Below are 26077 nucleotides of genomic sequence, written 5' to 3' on the forward strand. Positions count from 1 at the left end.
GAGCTTGCCGTCGTCGGTTACCACGGCCGGTTTGCTGGAGAGTACGAGTATGTTAAAATAGGTGGTTAAAATAGCCGCAAAAGGGAGCTCGCGGTCACGTGACCGACTCCGCGTCTCCACTGTCTCCGATTAGGCGTTTCGACAAAGTCTTTTATCTCCCATGTGTGATTGACGTCTAACAACTTCCTTTATTGTCACACTTACTCTAACCTGAGAAAATACCATCGCGCTCCAGCAAAACCACCCAGAGGTAAGGCCAGAGCGTTCGGAGGCATTCATTAATTATTTCATTCATTCAATTGCTTATTTCCTGTGCTCATGAACAGCTTGACTCCTTGATAAAGATACACAACATAGAAATTACAGAGAAGATGCAAGCGAGCTGGTGTAAAACCCGAGACGTAGGACAAAAAGAGAAGAAAAAAGGGGGCAACACAGACACAGAGACCTGTGTCTGTGTTGTCCCCTTTTTTCTTCTCCTTTTGTCCTACGTCTCGGGTTTTACAATGTTGAAAATACACAACATATTGATCACTGGTTAGTTACAAACGCCACAAAAGTTGGATTAAAAACATCAATACCTGCTACGCCGAAAGTATTATACAAGTTCTGATAGCGGTTCATGGGACAGGTTGGGATGATTTTATTAACATGAAAAGTCGGAGAAATCAGTAAAAATCGACTCGGACCATGAATATTATAGGGAATGTGAGATTAGGACAATCAATTAATCCATGGAAGCATTTATATAGGAAGACCAGATTTCGCGTACGTCGACTAGAACTCAAATTAGCACAACTGCATAGTTCCAAGAGTCTCGCATAAGAATAGTAAACAGTACGACCAATACAACGATCATAAAGAAAAAATTGAAAGAAACGCTTCTGGACATTTTTTTATCACATCTCGACTCGTAAACCTAATACAGTTCCAGACAACAGAGGAAAACTGCAACTTGGACCGGATTAACGAGAAGTATAATTGTAAAATACATCTTGACGAGGAGAACTCACGCGTAATTCTGAAGATGACACCCAGATCACGGATAGTAATTGATGAGGTTCTTAACATGTACAGTAAAAGGTAAGGAAAAGTCTATGTATACACCAAGGTCACGTGTACACTAGACTCTTCGCAACGGAACATTGCCGATCTGGTAACAAAAGTAGTTTTTTTTTTTTCTACCTTTCTAGACAGAGACATAACAGTTTTAAAAAGATTGAGCTTTAACACGTTCTGACAGCACCGATTAGACACTGATTTAGCATCGTCCATAAGCTCTTCACGGTCATCCTAGGATAAGATCTACCGGAACAGCTTGATATCATCTGCATATTGCAAGACGACTGAATTATGAACACTCGGTGTAGGGTCAATAATAAAAACATTGAAAAATATCGACCCAAGTACGTACCCTTGCGGCTCACCCGAAAGAGAAACATGGGGCTAGAAGAGATGTCCAAGGACACGTACAAAATTGTGTCTATTGAACAGATAATCAAGAAACAATTAACAATCTGAGGTATCTCTTCCCGTTTGATTCTAGTTTATGTATAAAGAGCGAAAGATCAGCCGAGTCGAAAGCCTTTGAAAGGTCAAAATAAACAGCGTCTACCTGTCCACGCTGACGCACAGTAGGCAAAACAAAGTGTAAAAATGACACTAAATTTGTGTCTACACACCTTCCACGCACAAACCATGTTGTGAAGGGCTAATCTTATGCTAATCATTTTTGTATAATCCTTCCACGAGTTTATTTTTGTTTTAATAGTTTAACCGACTCCTTTCGGTAATACTGTGCTTCAGACTTAAGAGTAAATAAATAAATAAATGACTAAATAATGAAGCCATAGGCAACAATGCAAGGAATGAGCTACACATGGCATCTTGATGAAATACCAGTGGAGCGCGTCTCTCGCGAAAGATCTTGGCGTGTATTTTGATCTTGCCTTAACATTTAAAAATGTTTTCGTTGTTGTTGTTCATGCTGTCGTTGTTCTTGTCGTTGTTTTTGTCGTTGTTGTCATTGGAAGCGCGATGAGAATATTGGGAGTTGCATAACACTTGCCTCCAGATTCTAGGATCCCTTGTAGCTCGATTCATCTTCTAAACTTTCTACTGAGCTTTCGACTTGAATTTGCCTCCGTCAAATGGCATTTGCGAAAACATAAAGCACACGGGCCATGAGTATTAAACACGTTCGCAAAAACAACAATCCGCAGATTCTACGGCAGGTATATGTTGATGTTATGATTAGGAATACGTACTCCAAGTATTTTCCTTTCACTTTTGTCGAAGAGATGTGTTAGTATTTCTACATACGACTGCGAATGGTGTTATTTTCTCGGCTCAGCCCCTTCGCAAAATTAATTTTCATATCAATTTACGCTCTACCAGACATTTATATTGTTTTGATATTCGTTCACTATGAAGCATTTCGCCCATATATCGGTTGCGACGGTATTGCAACTCCGGATATCGGCATCTGTGTATAGGCCTCTTTGTTCCGCCGCCTGTTGAGCGATTCGCTAGTTCCTAACTTATCTCAGTTTTTGGGTGATGCATATGTTTATGATGGGCTGCAAAGCTCCATTTATAATATGCCACCTGGAGAAAAATAGTAGGGTTAATAAGTATATATACTACCGCATTGACGATCTAGGTAGTCCACCGAGACCTATAACGCTATTCTAAAAAAAAAAGAACATTTTTTTATTTATGATATTTTTTTTAAATATATCTTCTCCGTACGTCAGCGAACGGGTATAAAGAAAAAGTGGCTTAATTGAGTAAAGCTTGCTAATGAGCTTTTTAACTATATTTTTAGCTTCCATACTGCAATTTCAAATTTGTAGCCCGTCGTTATTATAAGCCATTTAAGTTGTTAGATATTAGAAACGAAAATAGATCATTGTTCGTGTAATCACGTGGCGAGTTTTGCTTATTTGCCCCGTATTAACACAAATAATATTTTTAAACTAAATCTAGCATATACTAACGGCCAACTGAAATCTCAAATTAAAATCCACCAGGTAGAAAGAATTGTTTAAGAGATAGCGAGTTTGAGTTAGTTAAGCCACTAATTTAAACAAGTACTTAAGCCATTACTTGTATTTATAATACGGGAGCTGAGTTTTGAGTAGAATACGCGTCAGGTGCTTCAGTATTTTGTAACAGCACCAAGATTATTATTCTAATTTTGTTACGGCGCATGCAGTTCAGAGGAAGGGTTTATTGTGTTAATCGGTACTGAACAGTCTAACAGAGGCTGAAAAATATTAGGGTAATAACCAACGTGCCTGTGGTAAGCTATTCAAATTACAGATCACAACTACATCATGTTGATTTTTCTCTCCATCCTGGCAATGAAAGACAATCTCGCTTTATGAAAGGGGATATTGCAATCTACATTTTTTTTTTCATTTTTACTGAAAAATGCAGATTTCTTTTATAGAAACTAAACAATTTTAATTGAGATGTGTTTTATGATTCCGGTGGTACTTTGCGTACAATCTTAAAGAATATTTAGTAGGTTTTTGTTATTATTATGGTGAGAAGAAATTTAACATACTGCAAAAGTGGTTCATATAGGAACCAGTGAATTTCCAAATCATACTTGAGATCTTCTCGGGTTACCCTTGCTGTTCACGCCACATGATTTTATCCCTTCCCTCCTTCCACAATACAACAATTAAGCCAGGGGAACAATTTTGATCATCGCAAGAGGGAGATCTAATCAGACTAATCTACCTCTCGCGGAGTAAACGAAAATATATCCTTCGTGGACGGTTCGTCTGCTAAAGTGAGCGAAGAACGCAATTCCTCTGCTAGAAAACACCATTTACGGACCAAAAAAAAAAAAAAAAAGAAACACTATACGTTTCCTGCTAACATCTCGGGAAAATTGTTTTATCGTCTGCTACGAAACGTTCGTTTCGGCGAAGTGAGGTGGGATGTAGGCTGAGATTGGCATTATCTGCTAATTCACGTTAAAAGCCAATGACAACATGCACTTTTTTTCTTCTTTTTTTGTGAGCCAAATGTAAGTTGTTTTGTTGCCGTACGCAAGCTGACATCGACCGATGGATGAACGAGTACCAAGGACAAGCGCATCAGAGGCCGCGATATCTTTCTCGCCATTTGTGTAATGTTGAGACTTTCACGTCAAAATATTGGCCGACCTTGAAAACCCAAATGGGTAAAAAAAATTATCATTGGTCGACGCGCCCAGCGGGAAGCTGTGACGCCACGTCCAATCAGTAACCGAGAACGCTTTCGCTTTCACCTTGACTCAAATAAAACGCGAGGTGCCCTGCCATTAATGTCATAATACATACTTGATCAATATTTCGTGCTGGGGGTACGAAAAAAGGAGCAAAAACGTTTTGTGCGAATTCCCCCCGTCAGTCCAGAACTTTCAGGGAAGGCCACACTGTGCATATATATATATACATATACTGTAGACGACTAAATTTTCGCGGGGACCTAATTTTCGCGAATTTCGGGAATCGCCCACAATTCGCGAAAAATACGTCCCGTGAACAATTCGGACAATATGTGAACGCTACGGAAGCTGCACTCGATTCGGAAAAATTAAGTCGTTTACAGTATATATATATATATATATATATATATATATATATATATATACATCTGGTGGTACCGTATTTTCTCGATAGTTGTACTCCGCATCCGGCGCGTAGTACGCACAACGTGCCTGGACAGTACGTAAAACAATTTTGATAATCAGCACACCTTGAAAAATGATTACTTTATTAGCCTTTTAAAGAAACTCGTATGATACATAAATCAGCATAACCTTTCAATCGCAAAATCTCTCACAATTCAACGTAATAAACGATGTGAAAAAAAAAAAAAAAAAGATTCCTCTATAGTTTCCCGCTGTATAGATTGTCCTCACTGAGTCCGGAAAATACAGCGCTCCTTTTTTCATAGAACGGCTGCGAACCGGAACAGCCTCGCTCAGACCGTAATCGTTTGTGAAAGCATCTTTATAAATAGCTTACTTAATCTGCCACTGGAATCGTAAGATAAGTGATTGTCCCCAGAATATTGCTTACACAATCCTTTCGAGCTTAGCATTGCACTTATTTTAGGGGCTTTGCTTATTGCTAGTTTATGATACGTGTATTCAGACTTGTACGTAATCCGTTACAAGTAACGAAATTACTTGTAATCCCTTACATTTATGAGTAATTTAGTAACGGAATAATTACATATTTTCTAGAGTAATTTTAAAGTAATTCCCTTACATTTTTTACGTAACGGATTCCTTGTAATCCGTTAATTTTTTTTTTTTTTTTAGGGTCAACTCCCCCTTCCCCCCCCCCCCCCCCCTTTTCTAAAGGAGGGGTTGTATTTCTTTTGGTAAAGTCGAGCGCAGTGACACTGTCACGCGCAAAGGGAGGCTTGGCACCCTTCAGTTCCGCAAAGCCTTTTTTGTTTGCAACACTATTTTTTTAGACCCTAACAACGTCAAAAAACGCAAATAAAAATTTCTACACAAAAAAAAGAGGGGAGGAGCGGCAAGCATCCGTTTTTTTTTTTTTTTGTTTTTTTTTTTTTTGGGGGGGGGGGGGGGTTTGTGATCGAAAACGGGGAGAGGAGGACGCGAAGTGATTGTGTACTTCTTCGAGAAGCTCCAGACGGTAGGTGCACAGACAAGCATTAACAATGTCCTTCTCGTTTATAATGACTACGACCATTTCCATTATGTCCCAACACCAGACATCCACTGAGAGATGTGATAATATGTGAAGATGTTATTGCCACAAGCATCCTCGTTCGTTGCTGCACACTTTTCATTATAATGCAATTAAATGCAAAGGTGCAAGCGAGCTGGACTTTTCATCTTCTCGAAAACCGGATGTATTTTTTCTGTTTCTTTCACCTTACTTGACCCTGTTATAAAAGCTACTTACTTTTTTGTAGTCCAACCTCTAGAGTTGGCCCACTTTATTTGTGAATTCCAGCCAGGTGATCTGAATCACAGTCACCCTCCTTGTGAGTCAGCTTTTTGCGAGCACTTTGAAAATGGTAATAGTCTTCCTTTCTTCCTCCTGTTTTTCCCCCAGCAGGACGCATCTTATTTGAAGCAGATATTTTTACAAATAAACATAATAGTGGCAGACGTAGACTTGATATTCTGGGCTTGGGGATAGAGTGAAACTCGAAAGAGGGGGCCATAGCGCGGTTTACTTAGTACTCTGCCCTTCGCTGCCCGTGGCATCAGCGGACGTCTATCAGGAGAACACCGGAGTAAACTGCAGTCGATTCGTGCTCCGTGTGTTTTTGAACGGCACCAGGAAAGGTACACGTGGCAAACGTGCGTTTACATTTCATTGTTTTAACCGACGTTCTTATTAATTGTTGTTATGAGTGTCCTTCTTTTATTACTTATATTTATTTCCTGGAAACCTTTTTTCATTCACCAATGTCTCAACCGAGGTTTGACCTGTTCAAAACTAAACGAAGATGAATATCGAGCCAAACCTTATTTATCATTAAATTATCACCTTACTGTTACAACTATGTTTTGCTATTGTCTGGAAATATATGCCGGTATAGTAGGATGGACGCATAAATAAATTCTTAGTCTAGTTTCGGCTAGGTGTATAAGGACTTCTATAGCTTTGCGATTTCGAGAATGGAGAATTTTAGTCGATCGGTCCGATGACTCCGTTAACGATACTCGATACTCCGCCGCCGTCTGTGCGCAAATGGAACAGGTTGCAACAATAAGAACTCGAATGACCCTTTTCCCTTTGTTTCTTACTTGAGGACAATATTGTTGAAAGTAACGCCACGAAAGTAACGGATTACTTTTTGGAGTAACGGTCACTTACTTTCATGGAAGGGTAATTGTAATTGTAATAAATTACAATTTAGCCTTGAGTAATTGTAAATGTAATTCCTTACTATTTTTCAGTAACGTGTACAAGTCTGCGTGAATTGCTGTACTGTTGTTAAAGTTATTTTACTTTTGCGACAATTTTTTTAAACTCAGAATAGGGTTTTAACAATTTCTTTTTAGGTTTCCAGCATATTTATGTCGTTGCTATTTTCTGTTTGTTATCTCGATGTGCCTTTTTCTAGTTTTTGCTTAACATCTTTGAGGGACGTATATATGTTGTCACATATCTGATCGATTCACTTCCGTGTGATCTGTTTTCTTCTTACTCATCACTTTTGTGGCATCCCGATTTTGTGTTAAACAGTATCCATATACATAATTATCAGCCGTGCTACGCGTTCCGTGCCTTTGTGTCGAATAGGAAATACTCATGGGACAGGCGCGTGAGCTTGACACGCTTTGTGCAATCTTTGTATCATTCTTCTTTTCTTCAGGGGACGTGAAATGTTTATTAGTATTTTCCTATACTTCACTACAGTTCGCATCGAAGGTATAGTGTACGCGTCTAAAACGATTCTAGGAAGAACGACGTCTCGAAGAAAGAGACTCCCGGGAGTACAAACTGCGGAATTCGCTATAGCTGCTGACAGAGGTACCGAGGAGTAACCAAAGAAGTATCTCAACAGCGGCGGCGGTCTCAAAGGGGGCCTATAACATGGTAGCGCGGTTCCCACATCTCCGCACCAATATAGACGACGTTTAGGGCTAGATTACCGCGGGTTACCTCCGTCGGTGCCAATGATCGACCACCTTGTCCGAGTTTCTCGAATATGGCGGAAGAGAAGACACACGTACCAGAGTAAGGACAGAGTCCTTACGTGTAAGCATTCGTTTGACATCTTGAAATTACTTGGAATCAGTTGGGTATCAACCGGCATTTGACACGTCAACCGCCACCTAAATTGCGTGTAGCGGTGTAAATATGCAGCAAAAACATTTTTGTTTTTGTAAACACATCTGCCAAAAACGAAATCTCACTAGTTGGCCGCAGCGTTGCCAAAGGTACAGGGGTGAGAGCGTAACCCGAGCAGTTGAAAATGAGGGGAAGAAGGAAATTCCCCCTTAGCCGGACTCTTTTTTTGTGAACCCCCCGTCGCTTTGCTCTCCCTCGGAGATCAGCCTGTCACTCAGAATTCGTACAAAAAGAGGCTTTCCTCTTTCTCTCGCCCGTAGCTTCCACAGTAATGCGCCCAACTAGTAAAATAGAGCGTAAGCCCTTCAATTATTAATATATATATATATATATATATATATATATATATATATATATATATATATATATATATATATATATATATATATATATATATATATATATATATATTTAAATTTCAATGTTCCTTTAAAACACCTGTGAAGCGTGGCGGTGAGCTAAAGTTTCCACTCATGCAGCGGGCACAAGGCTGGCACGCGACAACGCAAATGATAAACATATCATCCGTGTTTTTTGTGCGCCAGCCTTGTGTCTGCTGCGCGACTGGAAACTTTAGCGCACCCTCACGCTTCACGGGTGTTTTAAAGGGGTATTCCGGCGATTTTTTTAGCTTCCCCAACTACCTATATCTTCAGAACGGTCTTTACCTTTCCGATATGCGATGTAGTACCGTTAAATTTGGAATAGTTATTGTGAACTCGGCAAGTGAAATGAACGCCAAAAACACCGGTAAAATATACCCGCGCTTTCCAGTGCCGTCAGGTCAGGGAAGGCGGGCTTGCAGGTCGAGTGGTCCGTCTAAAAATGGACTATGCAGAGTATTTGTTTCGTACTGCTGCGCGAGTGCCGGAGCGAGCTTCCAAAGAATTCATTTGATACTATAAAACGGTTTGTAATCAATTAGGAACAAAGTGTATACAGTCAAAAGAGTGAAACCTTGCTGGCCACTGACGTAACTTTTTCATTGTTGCCAGTAGAGACTTTTACTTTGAAAAACACTGTGAGGGCCAACATTGCCACTTCAAGAACTTCGCGAATTTCTTTTTTTTTTTATTATTTTGACCCAGTATTTGGGTTATTATTTCAGCGCTGCTTGTTGGTGTGTTTAGCATATTTGCAGGCAAATCGAGCAATATGAAGAAAACGCCGGAGCACCCTTTTAAAGAATACTCCGGCGATTGATTTAGCTACTCCATCTAACTATATTTTTCGAATCCCCGGCCTTTACCCTTTCCGGCATGCTATTTACTGTCTCGAAATTCAGAATACTTATTGTGAAATCGGCAAACGAAAATGATACAAAAAGCAACATTCAAATATACCCGCACTTTTCACTGCCGTGACGTCAGTGTCGGGCAGGCTTGCCAGTCGAGCAATCAGTCTAAAAAATAGAATATGCCCATCATTTGGTCATTGCTGGGGCGTGGGTACTGCAGTGAGCTTCCAAAGCATTCATTTGACACCATGAAACTACTTGGAATCAGTGGGAAACAAAGTCTGCAGTCTAAAGAGTGAACCTCTGCCTACCATGTTGAATTAACCTGAGACTGAGGTAGAAGAGCGACATCAAAACGTAGACGTCGTCCTTTTAACTTTTTGTCCCTTCTACGTCTTGATGCTTCTTTTCTACATCAGTCTTAGGTTAATTAAACATGGTTCATATTCACCAGCTCACCTGCACCCTTACTAGATTTTCCCTGCCTGCCGCTGGAGTCACTTTTTCGTTGATAATACCCGGACCAGGCGGATGTTTTCGGTCGCGCACCAGTCACCTATAGACCTTTTCCACAAGGGCGCCGCCATCTTGAATTGACGTCACTTCCAGTATGGGCGAAAACGTAACTTTGCCGTTGCCACGCCAATAGAAGACATTTAGGATATAAGCCTAACCGTCACACATTCTCGTTTTGGCTCGCCTCTATTTTTCTACTAGTTACAGGTTGAAACGTTTTACTTTTTTTTCGTCGCCCATACTGGAAGTGACGACAATTCAAGATGGCGGCGCCCTTGTGGAAAAGGTCTATAGCCGCATTTGGAGATTTGTGTTAGTCCTTTGTAACCCTTGTTCCCCTTCTCCAGGGATTCTTATCTCCATTATTGTCCAGCTGGCTTGCACCTTTGCATTATTTGCATTATCACTTTTTCGCAGTAGAGACTTTCAGTTTGAAAAACAAACAAATAAACAAAAAACATCGGGAGGATTAAAATTGTAAGTTATATAACTTCGCGAAAAAAATTACTTTGATCTAATATTTAGGATACCATTTCAACGATCTTGTTGGTGTGCTGAGCAAGTTTTCACACAAACCGGGGATTATAAACAAAACACCGGAGTACCCCTTAATCATAAAATTGACTGATTTAGGCGTTTCTGATTACGCTTAGCAAGATTTTATTTGGAACCGTATTTATTTCGGTACCCCAAGGCTCGAACGCATTACAAAGGGGAAGGGGTCAAAAATAGAGTACAATCAGGAATATACAAACACAATACGCCAGGTACTAAACTATAAAACAAATTAAACAAGTCATGAAATCATACGACAAAACAAACATAGAGGTGATAATGTTAACATATAAGTAAGCAGCCACCGCTCTTTTTTTAGATAGAACAAAGGATGGTATATTTATTAAATGTGCTGGAAAGTGATTCCACTCAGAGGATGTCCTGGGGACGAATGAGTTACAATAAGGTGAAGTAACGATTGTCGAATTCAAATTGGCGATCAACGCCCGGTGAAATGAAAACTGGATTTGATATAAATCTGTTTATTTATACAAATTTTACTTTACTAGTTAGCTAAGTAGTTCGTTCTTGGAATCCCTGACGTCCGTCGTGGCTGACAGTTTATTTTCAGATCGGATTTCTTTTCTTCTCACCCACCCTACACTGGTAGGAATTTCTTCAAGTATTCGGCTGAAACAACACGTATCCGGTATGTATAAAAATACATTTGACATGCAGCATACAATAAATATATTTTTATGCACTCAGAGATATCCATAATTGTCTTCTCAATATTAGTGTCTTTCTCCTAATAATGTCGCTGTAGCTGTTTATCATCTAATGTAACCCCAATGTTTGTGTGCACAAATCCGATACTCATTTTCAGGTACGTTTTTGTGCGTACCAGAATTGTTTTGAGGGCCGGGGGGAAGGGGGGGGGGGGGAGGGGAAAGAAATAATGTTACACGCGTTTTTTTTTTTCAAAGAGAAGAAATCAATACATATTTTGCGTAGTATACATCGGTCTTCCATCATGACACATTGCGCCATTGCCAAAACTTTGCGACCGGCGCTTCTGGTTCACTTATCTGTCTCTACGTGGAGTATTCCCCTTTATTTTTTGCGCCATGTACAAATTTCCGTCAAACGAAATACGTTTTGACATCAAACGTCAAAACGTATTGTGACTGAAAAAAAAACACACAAAAAACAGTAATTTCAAAGGTAAAAAAAAAAGGGTGAGACAATGTGTGTCTCGGGGTTGCCACATGCTGATATCATTATCATGCTCCCTAACGAACCGTTTCATAGCGATATTTCGATCAAAGGGAGGACATCGGTATTTCTAAACAATTTCGCAGAAGTCATCGCACGCATTTTTATAGTTCTTATAGTTACCTTGGAATGTGATATAGTTACTTATAAAACGGGTGGTCGATTCCGTACATGACATACCTAAAGATAGGTGGTCTGCTTATGTATTTCAGGTACATAATTTTCTACGTGTTCATTTATATCCCCTTTCGCCACGTGCAATATTTTCCCCAATAAAAAAAAAAAGCAGACAAATTTAGAACGGAGAATGAACGTTCAATGAGGTGAATTCTTGTGCCTACAAACTAAATCAGAAAAGTGCGCCACGTATCTTGCGTCGGCGACGAAATGGTGATTGAGCCGAAGCAGCGTTATCGTTCAGGGATGTTCTGAACAAGGACACTCGATAACAGCCGAGAAGGGGTTGCGATCTCCCAGAGGACTACAAATTTAATAAAATAAGAATCCTGATCAATTGAGATTCGAACCCCATTCCTATTTTCGTTACAGCTGCATGACAGCGTCAAAAGTGCACCGTCCGACACCGCCAAAAGTGCTCCATCATGGTGTTCGTCATGTTTTTGTACGTGTCCTATTATCGCTGAACAAATCATAAGCAGAAAATGCCCAGTGACTTCCGCTTTTCACACTGCTTGGTTGGTCCCATTAGCTTACTGTTTGATGGTGATGACGCATCGGAGCTTATTGATGACGGAAACGAAACACTAGAAAAGATTGATAAATGGAGTAAACATAATGCAATAAAAATAAACGCCGCTAAAGGGATGGTGAACCGAACATTTCAGTGTCCATAATAAATGGCACACTATCTTTCCATGAGTCAGCAGCCACCGGTGTGAGCGAGCACACGAAACGAAATTGACGTCATCATATACCCCATTCGAGCTTTAAAGGGATTGTCCGGTCGAAACCGGAAGTACTTAAGTTTTCGCGCTCGTTACATCGAGGGAGCCTTCATGTAGACAAACAACATTTTTATTTTGATATGATCTCCCGTTATTGACTAAACCTTTCATAAGCGTATGCACGAAACTGCACCCCGAATTTCGCCAGTGTCAATGGCTGACATCCGTAGGGGCTGCGTGACGTCACAAAACGGAAAGGTTTGTCGGATGGTCGGGATAACAAGCGTTGGTCGATGAATGTCTTGTATTTTGTTTCGAATTATATAGTCTCCTAGGCCAGTAGTTCTTAAATGGGGGTCACGAAGGCCTTCTAGGGGTCTGCGAAGCCCCGCCTCATCAGTCAAGCCCGGCAATAAAAGTTTTTTTGTTTTAGAGCGCAGCTCTTAAGCGGGTTTCACATGCAGCGATTTTGGCCCTAGAGCGGCGCGATTTCTGCCGTCGCGGCGCTCGTGCCGCTCAACCGCTGGTGCTGGCCAGAGCGCCGCGACGGCAGAAATCGCGCCGCTCTAGGGCCAAAACCGCTGCATGTGAACTAGGCTTTAGGCGGCCGTTTCCGGCTTGAGCGGCGTCGCCGTCGCCGTCGGCGTAACCGCGCGGTGCATTATGGGTAAATTTTTCCGAAGGGACCCGAGGTCCTCCCGAAGGAACTCGAGGTCGTCCCGAAGGAACCCGAGGTCCTTCGGGAGGCGAGGTCCTTCGGGAGGACCTCGGGAGGACCTCGGGTTTCTTCGGTAGGACCTCGGGAGGACCTCGGGTTCCTTCGGGAGGACCTCGGGAGGACCTCGGGTTTTTTCGGGAAAACCTCGGGTTCCTTCGAAAGTTGCATGCAACCTGTTGCATGCAGCTGCCAAGCAACCTGTTACATGCAACTGGCATTTAACGAGCTGCATGCAACCTGGTGACGTCATCGGCATCCTCATCGTTACTGATGACGTCATCAGTGACATCACTGATGACGTCATCGTCATCGTCATCATCACTGATGACGTCATTGGCATCCACATCGTCATCATCACTGATGACGTCATCAGTGACGTCACTGATGACGTCATCGGATCGTCATCGTCAAGGTCACGTGACCCCCAAGATCACGTGACCCCCCGAGGTCCCATGACCCCCCCTTCAGTACCCTTCCCTCCTCCTCCTCAAGAGCTGCGCTCTAATTCGGCGTTACAGGGAGTTGTAAACGGCTTTCTTTTTTTTTTTAGGTCGAAAATAAATGTTTGTTTTCGGGCGAGTTTTTTCGCGTGAACGTCAATAAGAGAGGTCTACTTCACACTAGCCCTTAGGTATATCCCTTTATTAAATCTTTATTATATTCAATCTATACCTTTCCTCTCCTCTCGCCACGAACGGGGTCGTCCATTATCTCCGCCGATCCAGAAGGGGTCCGCGAAATATCGATGGTTGAGAACCACTGTCCTAGGCTGTACCCTACTGAAATACGGTTCTTTTTTTGCAGTTCCCAAGCGTGTGCCAAAAAAGTCACGCCTTTAAGCAGTATATTACTCGAAAACAGCCATAAGCTTCGAGCAAACGTATGGCGTTTCGCGCAAACGCAACTGCGACGGCCACCGATTGAATTAGGAGCGCTTGCAAAGCAAAGGATGCAGATTTCGCCTCTGAAGCGGCAACTAGGTACACGAAGCGGCATCTGAGTACATGTACCGGCGGATCCACTGGATCGGTGATGAGGCTGCGGGTCTTTCCCTCAGAGGCGATGACCGCGGGTCGAAGGCGACCGGCGAATCGTTCAAATGCATGTCGTCACTGGACTTGGACGAGCTTGGTGAATCGTAGCCACGCTCGATTTGCATATGCACGTCGAAGAAAATTTGGCTGCACGCGTGCTAAATACAACTTCTGGTATCGTTTCCAGGTGGCCTAGCTGTTGGTTTCGGTTTCGCTGCATAGACAAATTGGTTGATCCGATTTGGGCGAGGAGTGGATGGACGTAGTTTAATATCGTTAGCACAGCATCACACGTCAGCTTACGAGCCTTCTGTCCGCTTATAGCTCAGCTCGTAGCTCTCTTCTGTGAGGTGATTGCTGCATAATTTTCGAAAAAAAGGTGATGCATTCCCGATTACCCCTGGGGCAATGCATAAGTTAAAATAAACCATTGCATGAAAGGGCATCATAAAAGATTGCGTTAAAAAGTATTTGTACTTAATTTGAAAAGTCTATTGTAGTAATAGAACTAGTACATGGAACCCAGTGTACTTACTGCTTTACTTGAAGTACATCACCTCTCACTTACTGTATACCTTACTTTAAGTACTTTTAAGATGTACCTTACCCAACACTGATGGAGTGACTTATGGAGCATGCGAGCACCTCCTATGAAGAGAACATTCAACAACTTGCGCCACGTCATAATAACTGCCGCAATCTGTACGGTGATTATGTGGAGAAGTAGCTAGAGTATCTAGCCACATTTCGTGTATATTAAAAGACTTGTCACCACTTTTGTATATTTTACCCAACTCATAAAAAATTGAAAAAAAATAGCCCTTGTAGATTCAATATTTGAACTTTGAAAAAAAAATTAACAAATGTAGTACCGTGGAAGTGCTGTTGTAACTTGAATGTTGCCCAATTTTGACGCCAACACTTCTAACACGCCTCATAAGATGAGGTAATTAGCGGAACGTCTAAATAAGTAATAAAATAGGTATTACATATCGTTCAAAACGGCGCAATGAAAAATTATGCTCGGCACATTTCTGGGCCTTACCGGATACTAAACCGAGATGCACTGAAAGGAACACTTAACGGGGCAATGCTTGTACCTTCGCGACGACCTCATTTGATAAAAGGCTATCGAAGCAAATCGAAGCCGATTAGTTCAATGTCGCTGTTAAATAATCCCAATCGCCAACAAGCTTGCCCAACATCGATTCCAAACATGGGCACTGACATCGACATGCGGTGACCCATTTTCCTTCTTTCCTGGTGTCAGTGTGCTCCAAAGATGACAAGGTCGTTAATTTGGGATAAAACCTGACTTTCAAGGGATCTCGACGAGTGCTGCAGGCACTCGTCGGTTGAGAGCGGCCGATGATGCCCAAGCACAACTAGCACAGTCAAAGCCTTCACCTCCTCTTCATTCCCCTCGTCCCTGTGATTGGTTGCGCCCAGTGGTTTGGTCATGGACGCATTCCCCCCACTCAAGTGCCCCACCCCTGTCAAAAAACGGGACGAAGCGGAACGCGTCGGGAAGCCTCTCCGCTAAAAGTGCACGCTTTTCGCTTTCCGTTTTCGGTTTGGAGACCCCTTATATCACGGTGCGTCGGCGGCAGCCCCTCCCTCGGCTCAGCACGAAAGCGCGACAGCGTGGACAGTGCGATGCGCATGCTTTTTCCCAGACATGGGCTGTCCGCGTCGCGAGGGGTAGCCGACGCTACGAGATGAGGGACTCATCAGACAATGGGGGGAGGGGGGGGGGGGTCAAATACGCACCATCATGTTGTTCAAGTTTCTGTACGTGTTCTATCCTCGCTGAACCAATCATAAACAAAAAGCCTAGTGGCATGCGTTTTTGACGCTGCTTGATAGGTACATTACCTCTTAACGTCAGCTCCCTAGTGGAAAATGCACCAGGCCGAGGGCTGGTGTAACTTGATGCGACACCAGACTTTTTCACAGATGTGATTTGGGACATTTTCACACCAGCAATCCGTTGTTCTGGCGTGACACCAGCAATCTGGTGTTCCGGTGTGACATCAGGTTTTATTGTGGTGTGAAACCGGAGCACCTGTTGACTGGGTGTTGCTTTACTCACAAAAAGGGTACAATGATAAGTTGGTCAATAATGGTGATGTCATAATTACTTTATTAAAAAAAAGGAAAAAAAAGCACAACATTAAAGCTTCGGAAGCTTTACTGTTGTAGGGAGTTCGCCGTGATCAACTGAAGCTTATCCGGAGCCACTGCCCTGCGTCGAAGGGCCGGACGCCTTGTCGTTCCGCAATTCTTGACCTTTCAGCATTCAGCTTGCGGTTGACTCGTGTCTTAGTTACGTTGATTCGTTCCGCGTACCTCTCCGCGCCAGTTATCTCCTCTACTAAGGCATCATATTCGACAGATGGCTCGATTTCCTTGTCCAGCTCTTTCACGAAAATATCAAATCTTTCTTCGAGCTCACCGATGTCGGTTGGATCCGTGGCCAGCAGGACGCCAATCTCGTTGATGATCTTTGTTGTGGCGGCTCGCAGAGTAGTCCTCTTTCGCTTCAGGCGGTCGACGCCCTCCTGACTCGTAGTAGGCATGATCTGGCCGTTAATTCTCGGGTTTCGCCACCAAAAATTGTAATAATTGCTACCTTTCCTTGTTGTTTTGCTACCAGACCAGGCTCGTCGGAAGTCAGGAAAGCGCACCAACACACACATCTTTTCACCTTCGACTCACAGATTAGACTCCTTTATTTTCTCAAAGTTAAACAAGAATACCGGTGGAAAGAGAAAGAGAAACCCTCGAACAGGCGAGCGCCCCAAGCTGCTCAAGGCCACCCGGGAAAGTGCTGGGGACGAGGGGGACACTCCTTGAGCACAAAGAAGCCCGCCGCGGGGTCTCCGGCGACCAGCAAGACGGGAGGAAACAAGGCACCACGTCGGGGGAAGGGGCGTTACACGAACTAATCAAAAACACGCTCGCGGACGGGGGGAAAGGTCAACAAAAATACAACACTGGTTTCACATCCAACTGCGTCGTGTGCACACCAGGCTGCCTGGTGGGCACATGAGTCCGTGTGGTGTGACACCAGACTCTCTTGGTGTGCCCACCAGGCTGGTGTGCGGGTACACCAGCATTTATGGTGGGCACACCAGGCTACGGTGCTCGATACACCAGCATGGCTGCTGGGCACACCAGATATTCTGTTGTCACACTAGGATTTTCTCATGTCCCAACAGGATTGCCTGGCGTATTTTTCATTGGGGAGCTGTGTCTCGACTGAAGCTGAAACGTAGTATAGTAAACAAAGTACTGGCTATTCTCACCGTTTTTGCTTTCCCGACATACCTCTCTCTCTTCCTTTCGCTCCCCATCTCCTGCTTCTAGCTTTGAACCATGGTTCAATAAGATGTCAAAGGTTCAAAAATCGTTTATCTATGCATAGATAAACGATTTTTGAACCTTTGACATCTTATTCCAATCGTAAGTCACAATCCAGTGGGGCCTAACTTTCAGAGATGAAAAGTTCGCAATACAAGAACACCCGTCCTTTTTTTTATTTTTGTCTAACAGACGGTACATTGAAATACAGCACGTACAAAAAACCACAACCACAACAACATAGAGTGTGTTTTTCATCCAAGAAATAAACTATGCCTCTCCGAATGCTTAGTCTCCGCCCACATGTAGCGTTCGTAGTCGGGACCAGATGGCAACGTCGCAGAACTATCCGTTATCTCGTTCAAAAGTTACAAAGTATTTCCTAAACGCATCAATGAGAAAATGGAGCCCGTTCCCGGGTAGCTGGTGCCATCCATCTTCACGCGTTCGTGGACTTCGTCGGTTACCATTTTCTCGTCGCAACTTACCGAAAACAAAAAGTAACGAAATACGTTGCTTGCAAATAAAAGGAAAACGTCTACCTCATACGTCACCTCGAAATAAAAGGAATGCACTACAGTTACCGTTACCGATAAAAAAGTAACGCACGTTACTTTTGCGCTTTTTTTAAATTATGATTTAACACATTTTATTGTTTTGCCGGTACAGGTAAGCATAATAGCCAAATAGTGTATCTCAAGAAACATTACGTTCATGCAGAAACTGGATATGATGAATTTATTTTTTTACGGTTTCACCTATATACTCACAAGAAAGAAACGCAAAGAAAAACGTAAAATATTCAAAAATGCACATAGCTTGGCCCGTTAAAACACAAACAAAAATTGAAGTGTAATTTTTTTAGTCTTCGGAAGAAGTAAAAAGTAACAAGTATCGCAAGTACGTCACCATTTACTGTTTTGAAAAATAAAGTAACCAGTACGTTAATACGTTACCGGTAACGCAGTTACTTGTAACGCGTCAACGCGGACACTGGATAGCGGCAAGTCCTGATACTGAAGTATCTAGTATCTGGTATCTATCTGACGCTACATTTAGACAGAGATTGAGCTTCCGGAAATTCCTTATTTATTTTTGCAAAAACATTTCTTTTTTTTTTTTTTTGGAGGGGGACATTTTATTGGAGTGTAATTCATTGCGCATTCAGGGGCGAACCAACCGGGGGGGCAAGGGGGGCACTTCCCCTCCCCCCCCCCCCCCCCAGTTCTCAGAGTGGGGGTGGGTGCAAGGCATGTGTTTTGCCCCCCCCCCCCCCCCCCCCCCCCTCCCCAGAAACAGCCGGCGGCGCCCAAGGGATACGAAGGGCACCGCCCCCCGGCCCTGGAGGGTGGAGGGGTGTTTGCCCTCCAACTCAAAAACAAGTTGGTACGCCACTGGCGCAGTTCCACTTTCATGAACAGTGACAGACGCAGCCTCCTGTTCATTGTCTCACTGTCACACAATGCAAGTGCCGCACAAAGCTTGTCAAGTGCACCCGGTTACGCTTCTCGTTTATCAGCAGAGTGGAGATAGTATCGTGCCAAAATGCCATCGTTATCTCCTCCTCGAAAACGCGATAGGAGCGCACATACAAGGGTCACGTATGGTTCGTGCAACCGACGGGTTTTTCTCAACTCTAGAGAGCCTAAATTCAAGAGAGGGAGCAATTGAGACTATTGAGAACCTTTGCCATTTAATGGCAGAAGCCTCTTGCGCATGCGTTGCGATGTCACGCGACGAGAAGGGAGATTGGCGAGAAGGCGGAAACGCTTTCAGACGATAAAAACGCCTTCGTCACCTGCTCTTGTTCCAAACGCGGCCCGTAAACTGGGAACCGGACGTTTCGGTACCGGACATTTCGGTACCGGACGATTCGGTGCGGACGTTTCGGTACGCGGTCGTTTCGGTACACGGTCGTTTCGGTACACGGTCGTTTCGGTGCGCGGTCGTTTCGGTACGTGGTCATTTCGGTACGTAGTAATATCAGTACCGGTCTTTTCGGTACCAGTCATTTCAGTTGAATGCGCCGCTGACCTTGACCTGCCCTGCTGACCTATATATCCCCGTCATGCATACACCAAAAACAAGGAGTGCGCCTTCTTTTTTTTTTTAATTCGTACTTGCGACGTTTTGTCTAGCCTCTGGTTATACATGGCTTCAATGAAGTGATGTCATTCAAAAAACTCTTTGATGACCACCAGAGTAGAAAGGAAGGAGATCCCTTCTTAATAGGATCCTCTTTTGTGCCTCCCGGATTTGCACAGACGTCGCTATTCTCCCCCCAGAAGATTATAGAAGATTAACCCGTTACTCAAGATTTTTACAAAAGCAGCTTCCCTCTCCTCCTCTTACATGGTGGTGAAAAGTATGCGATGTGAAGTCGGTGCAAGCCATGTATATAAGGTGGTTAGTTTTCCTGTCCGTCATTGCCTGTTTTCGCGCATCGGGGCTAGATCTTCGGCGATGGCTTCCTTTTTACCGAGCAAACGAGGAGGACTCAAGCTTTTATTCGATGGGTTCGAATACGACAAACAACGAGAGAACGGCGACAAGGTATGTGCGGTCTTATATTTCGTAAAAAAATACATGCTGTATGACTTGCATTTAAATGCTACCCACTTAAGCACGACTTCTGTAGCTATCAGTGAACGTTGATATTCAAACACAAACTTTTCTATGTCGGCTTACACTGCCAAGTACCCGCTATTAGAAAGAGTCGTCCCATCTAGCTTTCACGATGCAAACTTCTTACTTTATTAAGACATATGCAAATACAAAATTTGCCACGAAAGAAATATTTAATTTACATCTATATTGCCACCCGCAGAGCGCAGAAAGCAACACTTGGTCACGGTCTCCTAGAAGATTCCTGTTCATTCTCGCACCAGAAGTAACTTTCCCTCGGCTTTGTTATTCTCGAAAGTGCCAGTTCATCCTCGCCCCGAGCGCGCGACGCTCGAGCCTTCTTTGTCAAACTTTCGAGATAGTGACGCACGGTAGATAAGCAGCTACCCGCGACCTTGTGGAGTCAGTCTCGCTAGCGCTCTGTAGTGCCGCCGAATCGCCGCCCGATTTTCTGCTGCCTCGACGCTCTTTCGTTACTTATTTTTGTTTGGCACAAGTTCACCAATTCAACCTTTATCCTTCAGTTCACTTTTCGGCTTCCCGTCAACTTCATTCGTGACAATATTAAGACCTTCCATGTATATGGCTCCTGCAAGCGGATACTAATGCATTGCATGACGACCTTGCAGATCTACTGGCAGTGTAGTCGAAAGCTCGAATGTAAGGCCCGAGCTCACACCATCAACGGAGACGTGGTCAAAACGGTGAACGACCATACACACGGGCCATCGCTGCTCGAACAAGAGGCGAAATTTGCTTACGCCGCCATGAAGGAAAGGTCCCAACAGACGGAAGAAACTAACCAGTGCATCGTCGGCAATTTCGTGGAAGCAACGTCTGCGGAGTCACGGTGCTACCTGCCCTCCCAAGCAACCATGAAAAGAAGTCTGAGGTGAGTTGGAGCAGTTAATTATCTTCGATAATCAACTCATTATTTGTAGTTCTATGTAGAAGTGAATGTCTTGCACGATTATTGTTTTTATGCATGTGTAGAAAACGGGTCCCTATCAAAACGCCGAAAATCAAGAGACCGAATTAGGAAAAGGCCGAACGTCAGTACACCGCAGGATTGAAATGCCGAAAAATTTAAATGCCGAATAGTCAAAATCTCGAAAATACATAACGATGAAACCCATGTGACACGAGCCTGTTTAACTCGTTCTGCAAAGACACGAGTATCAGTATATCAAACTGATGTAAAATTTTGTATTCTTCTATCTGTCGTAAAGGTAGGCGTATCAGTAGGACAAAACAGCTCTCATTAGCCAGCAAAAAAAAAAAAAAAAAGCAGTGATGCCCAGTGTTCAGAGTACAAGAGCAGCAGCAATGTGCGGCAGTAATCATTTTATCGATGGAGCGATCAGAGGCCAACCCCGCCGCTCAGAAAGCCAGAAGCAAAAGTTGCGCGAAAATCATTTGGCAGCTGCTCTGGGCAACCGGGACGATGTCAACGTTCTAAGCTTTCTTTAAGGAATTGCACACAACTTATCTGTCTAAAATGCAATAAACACGGAATCGCTCTGCTATGCAACGAGATATGCAGTAATACATTTTTCCTTTTTTGAAGACTTGAACCATGCGAAGGGAAGCTACACTTTGGGACCTTTCAGGGCTATTAGAAAAGAGGGCGAATGAGCGCACATTGGCCGGCGGAACTTCTCCCCTAACTTTGATTACATTGCCAAGAAAATTTATCGTGCCAAGAAACTTTATATTTCTTTATAACTAGGTGATGTTTCGGCATCTTGAAACTTCGATGTTTTGACTTTTTGGTTTTTCGAATTTTTGGTATTTTCGGCTTTTTGAATCTTCGGTGTTTTAAATTTCGGCATTCCGATAATTCGGCATTTTGATTTTCGGCGTTTTGAATGCCACTCGTAGAGGACATTCCTCTATGCAGCGTTTTAATTACATTAGAGAGTTTTAGTAGATCGTTTCAAAACCTCCGATAGCCCCGATAACGATACTATGCATGCGCAAGGGAGGCGGTGGCGGAGTATCGGGTATCGTTACCGGAGTCATGAGGACGATTTACTAAAAATCTATATTATGTACAGAACAATTTATAACTGAGAAGCGAAATCATCTTAAAGGGAAACGGAAGCGGTTCTGTATCAAAAAAAAAAAAAAAAGAAAGAAAAAAGAAAAACATAATTTGCCTTCATTTGGCCTCCGGAATCACGAATATCAAAATTATTTTTCAATTTGGTGCACGGGGGCTGCAGAAAATGTTTTAAAGTACCGTTGAAGCCCACCTTCCCGGAGCGTTACGTCATATTCAGAGTTTTCAGAATCTCCGCTATCACGCATCTTCAGCGCCTATCAAAGGTGTGCACGCGCACTCTTGCTATTTTCAGAAAGGTCAGAAAAAGACGTCACGACTGGTGTCAGTGCTGGGGAAGCTTTGCAATAGCACGCGCTGTCCACACGAGCGACACGCGCTTGGCGACCCAAAGGTCTGCATATGACGTCACGAGTGGTCAGAGAGTTTTCGTGTTTTTTCGCGTTGAATTGCAACTTCGGGGAAAACAAACGTGATATTCAGATTCAAGGGATAAAAATACTCTAGAATTCACTTCTAAATCGGTTTTTTTTTTTCAAGAACATCTTTAGCTTCCCTGTAAGTCGGGGCGGGGCGGTCCTGGGCTCGTGTTGGCGTAATCGCCTTCTCTTTCCTCGCTGGCTGATCACTGCACATGGATGTAAACGATGGCGGATATAAGGGAAAGCAGGAGTGCTCGCTTGGAATGAAGAGCGTGCTGGTAGGGGTAAAGTATAAATAAGGGAAGAACATGAAAGACGAGGATGGACAATATGCCACCCTCCTAGCCATGAAACACACCTCTCCTAATTCAACAGTAGTGGCAATACCTTACTAGTATACTGTTATCTCTTTTCGTTTCAAGGAGACTTCGGGCCCACGAGACACGGCCTCATCCGTTGCCCTCCCGCCTGCAGGACGTCGTGATTCCAGACGAATACGCCGTGAATAAGGATGGAGCACCGTTCCTTCTTCATGATTCCGGTGCGACTGACGCAGAGCGCTTCATTGTGTTCTGTAGCCCAGACATGCTGGCGCTGCTAGGCTCTTCACGGCAGTGGTTTGCAGATGGGACCTTCAAAGTTGCACCTGCTCTCTTCTACCAGCTGTATACAGTTCACTGCAAGGTTAACGGCGCGGTCATCCCTGCAGTGTATGTTTTGATGAGGTCTAAAACAGAAGCTGCATACACTAAGCTGCTCTCGGTTCTAAAGAGCAAGTGTGCCGCTGCTGATCCTTCCACCGTTCTACTGGACTTCGAACAAGCAGCTATTAACGCATTTAGGAGGGTGTTTCCGTCTTGTCAAGCTCTTGGCTGCTTCTTCCATTTGTGTCAATGCGTGTACAGGAAGTTGCAAAGCGAGGGTCTTCAAGAGTCGTATCGGGTCGACGGCGCGTTTAACCTGATGGCACGCATGATCCCCGCAATTGCTCTCGTACCCGAAGGAGATGTCTTTGATGCCTTCGAGGCGTTATCGACGATGCCAGGATTTCCTCCGGAGTTGCTACCGGTCTTGGATTACTTTGAGGACACTTTCCTGGGACGTCTGACAGCCCGCGGCCGAAGGGATCCAAGGTTTCCAGCCTCTCTCTGGAACCACCATGCAACCGTGCTCCGTGGCGATGCAAAAACAACGAACTCTGTGGAAGCGTGGCATCGAGGGTTTCAGACCCACGTTCAATGTCACCAGCCAAGCCTGTGGAAGTTCCTGGCCGTCTTGCAGAAAGAAGACGCCCTGAACCTGCACCGCCTCGAGCGTGTCATCATGGGGGTTGAAGAGAAATCGGCGAAAAAATATAGAGAATCCGCTTCTCGGCTTCAGACGCTTGCGGCGCGCTTTGCAAGAGCGGGCATCATCGGCTATCTGAAAGGTGTAGCTAACAATGTTTCGTTTTAGCATACTGTACCATTTTCGAGATGGTCATGTTATTAAAACTGTGTGCCTCCAATGACTTTCATTTGTTTCTCCACGTCATTGATAATGATCGTTAATCCTGGATAAAATTATAGCACGCCTAATACTTTCTAAATTGGTTAGTTTCTGCTTGTAACATGTATGTATGACAGACAATAGAACTGACAAATACGCAAGTTCTCACATTTGCAGAGAACACGCCCGTTTCCCTCCAGCACAGCCCTCGATGTTTATATCAGAAATTGCGTAAATAACATTAGATATTATGTATTTATAAGAAAATAGATAAACTTGTTAAAGTGTTATCTTTTATCTTGAATGTGAGCAGATAAAGTATATCGGCCAGTAATATTTAAATTGGAAAAAAAGAAAAAAAATACCTTCTGGCGCTCTCACAACCAAAATTTCCCAATGCACTGTTCGCCGAAATTTTCGGTACCGAAATGTCCGGTACCTAAACAACCACGTACCGAAATGTCCGGTACCGAAACGACCGCGTCCCGAAACGACCGCGTACCGAAATGTCCGCACCGAAACGTCCGGTCCCGAACTGTCCGGTACCGAAACGTCCTAGACCCCCGTAAACTACGTGACTCGATCGAGCAGTTATAACACTCTGAAATCTAGGCTGTCTACGCAACTCCAGACGAGACGACGCCACAAGGAATGAGAGAGAGAGAGAGAGGAGGAGAGCTGCCGCCTATTTCAGGTGTGCATAGAAAAACTCTCTGGAGGCCGAAATGTGAAACGGAGAAAAACGAATGAAATAAATAGCTTTGAAGAACGAAGAACACATTTACTATTTATGAGAGTCGAAACGCCAAACAAGTGCGATGCTTTTACGTCAAAGGTAGTCCATGCATCATTCACTGTTCATGTTATTGTTGGTGTCATCGTGTCGATTAATCCAGCGGCATGGCTCCACTGCCCCAGAAACGTTTGGACACTGGCCTTTCAATCAATTAATCAGTCAATCAATCAACCAATCAATCAATCAACAAATCGATCGATCAATCAATCAATCAGCCTTTTTAAATTATCACTAGCGGCTCATAAGCCTACCCGTTGAAACACCCAAAAATCAGTTAATGACGTGTTTAAAGTATGATTTCTGAAAACACAGATTGGCGCAAAAAATAACGATGTTAGTAAACTGCATATAAAAAATGATGGATTCTCGAAATTGAAGTTCTCTGCGGCATCGAAACTATACTGCACCGAAATAGATACTAATATTTATACGAAACAGTGATTACCGCAGAGTTAGTGGCCTCTCCCAGTCAAATTAGTGCACGTAACTACACTCAATTCCATCTTACGTTCGGCCGCAGCGGATGTTACGCGCCACCGGAGTCAATCCAAGGCCGTGTGAGCGTTACATGACGCGCGAAGAGCGTATCACGTGCTGACTTCACAGTGCTGGACTGGCTCTGTGAACGGAAACTTGCTGAACGTATACTTGCTCAATACCTCATCGTTCAAGTCACTGACTTAGAAACGGTAGGATTCCACCTGAGGATATCCTATTTGCGGAATTTCAATTTCTCGAGCAGCATTTTTTTGCTGTTCTTAAAAACGCGCACTTAAGCCCGTTTTTTGTTTTTTTTTAACGATTAGGTCGTTTTTAGTTTGCCGCGTCGGTTTCTTGAAATCTGACACCAAATTTTTGAACATGCGACTTTCGTGAGAGAGAGAGAGAGAAAAAATACGATCCAAGCGTATACAAATTAGGGTTACAATTGGTAACGAGAGATTGCTTCTTTGCACGGTTCGAGATGTTGCCTACATTGCGATATTTACTTGCACTGGTGTATTTGTTTTCCCCTTTCCTCTGTGACCGAAGGAATATTATCTCCGTGTTGCTGTTATGTGCATTAAAAATATTTTGTTTCTGCTGTCTGTGCAGGTGAGATTTGCTTGACGATGTGTTTTTGTTTTCCGTTCCTTTGATGTTGCTGGCTGGTCGCCACCTAGTTGCAAGGCTGCAGATAAGTCAACCATTTTGACTTTATGCTCCTGCAGCCTGCATCAATGCTTGATGTAAGATAAAATGTATGTTCAACCATGCTTCGCTTTATAAGTGATTTATTGATTCATTAATTGAT

At 43.5% G+C, this 26077-nt stretch overlaps 1 protein-coding gene across 1 annotated transcript; it reads left to right on the forward strand.

Annotated features, from left to right (window-relative positions):
* The first annotated feature begins 19809 nt into the window (after positions 1–19809).
* LOC115330735 lies at positions 19810–23954 on the forward strand. Its single transcript, XM_029992722.2, has 3 exons — positions 19810–19943; positions 20645–20907; positions 22922–23954. Exons 1-3 carry the CDS (start codon positions 19854–19856, stop codon positions 23952–23954), a joined length of 1386 nt encoding a protein of 461 aa, XP_029848582.2. The 5' UTR covers positions 19810–19853.
* Positions 23955–26077: the final 2123 nt, after the last annotated feature.

This window comes from Ixodes scapularis, unplaced genomic scaffold (genome assembly GCF_016920785.2).
Source record: "Ixodes scapularis isolate PalLabHiFi unplaced genomic scaffold, ASM1692078v2 PGA_scaffold47__10_contigs__length_4178495, whole genome shotgun sequence".
NCBI classification, from domain to species: Eukaryota; Metazoa; Arthropoda; class Arachnida; order Ixodida; family Ixodidae; genus Ixodes; species Ixodes scapularis.